This window comes from Stegastes partitus, unplaced genomic scaffold (genome assembly GCF_000690725.1).
Source record: "Stegastes partitus isolate 25-593 unplaced genomic scaffold, Stegastes_partitus-1.0.2 Scaffold823, whole genome shotgun sequence".
Classification (NCBI taxonomy): domain Eukaryota; kingdom Metazoa; phylum Chordata; class Actinopteri; family Pomacentridae; genus Stegastes; species Stegastes partitus.
Window position 1 is genome coordinate 318,425 of NW_007578554.1, and position 1,302 is coordinate 319,726.

The 1,302-nt window shown below is 42.9% G+C and overlaps 1 protein-coding gene across 1 annotated transcript in view; it reads right to left on the reverse strand.

The window, feature by feature from the left end:
* LOC103365277 (neural cell adhesion molecule 2-like) overlaps positions 1-597 on the reverse strand; it is an 8,859-nt gene extending 8,262 nt beyond the window's left edge. The window contains exon 1 of the mRNA XM_008292682.1: positions 537-597. Coding sequence (XP_008290904.1) covers positions 537-597 — 61 coding nt within the window. The remainder of the gene's footprint in view (positions 1-536) is intronic.
* Positions 598-1,302: the final 705 nt, after the last annotated feature.

Here is a 1,302-nt window from a genome sequence, read left to right on the forward strand (position 1 = left end):
CAGTCATCTGAGAGATGATCAACACGGAGGATGATGCCAATAAAACAGGACATCTATTTGTTCGTTAACAAAACTCTGGTTTGTTAAACCAGAATAAAGTTTGTGCTGAAGGCCTGATGTTCCATCTGAGAACCAGCTGAGGAACGTCTGCTGGCAGTGACGGGACTTTAACCATCAGATACAGGATAGAAACAACAGCATCAGATGAGAGTAAAACACTGCTTATAGCTACATGTTATAGTCTTTTAGCCAAAGCTGTAAATACTTTCTGTTTCCTTGCTGTTCTTGTCTTCATGTGATGGTGTTGAGACATAACAGGAAGTTATTTGTGTTTTTACTGAATATAAGAAAGAAAAGAAAGTCCAGCAGTGGTTGAGTAGAAACAGCAGAACAGAGCTCAGACAGAGGAAGAGGGCGGGCTTTATGTGGTGTCACATTAAAAGAAAGAGCATCCCTCCAGCAGCTCAGTAGCACGATGGAGGAAACGTCTGTCCGATGTCTGCTCTGTAAGTAGAGTCTCTGTCTTACTTTACTACCAGCTACGTTTACTGATGATGAGGAGGACACCTGAGAGATCTGCAGAGGAACTTTAACCATGTGAACAAGGAAACTGGGCACAAATAGACTGTAAAGCTCTTAAAGCCATAACGTGGACACTGGTGTGTGTCTGCTTTATACGACTGCTGCTGCTACTCGATACTCTCAGCAGCTTACACTCATTTTAAATCACTAGTTTTATAGTAAAGTTGTGTAGAAGTCACATCTTCATCTACATAGCACCTGTTGAAACTCAAACACGAGACGAGAAACATTTCCTTCAGGTTTTAGGACACGTTGCAGCGACGAGACAAACCTGCTAAAAGTAGTGAAGGATGTTCAGAATAAGTCTGGCAGCAGCAGGACTTTAGTTCAGAGGAACACTCAGACATCTATCGTATGTAGAGACACACTTTAGTGTCTGTTTGGTCAAATAGATGATTTAAGAAATCAGCTTCTGTCTTTATGTTTGAGTTCTGCCTTTCTAACTGCGTCATCCTGAACAGGAGACATTTCTGTGAGCAGTGAGCTGCAGTATTCTGTGAATAACTCTGTTTCATGTTCAACCCATTTCTCTTTAGTTCTGCTCTCACTGATGTGCTGCAGAACAAACCAGCTGAAGCTGAACGTGAGTCCCAGCAGGTCTCAGTTTTTTAAAGGAGACTCTGTTTCTCTGAGCTGTGAGGAGGACGACGGCTCTGCTGGAGGGACTCTGACCAGAAACACTGAAGGAAGAACTTCTCAGTGTGGAGATCGGTGGGGAAA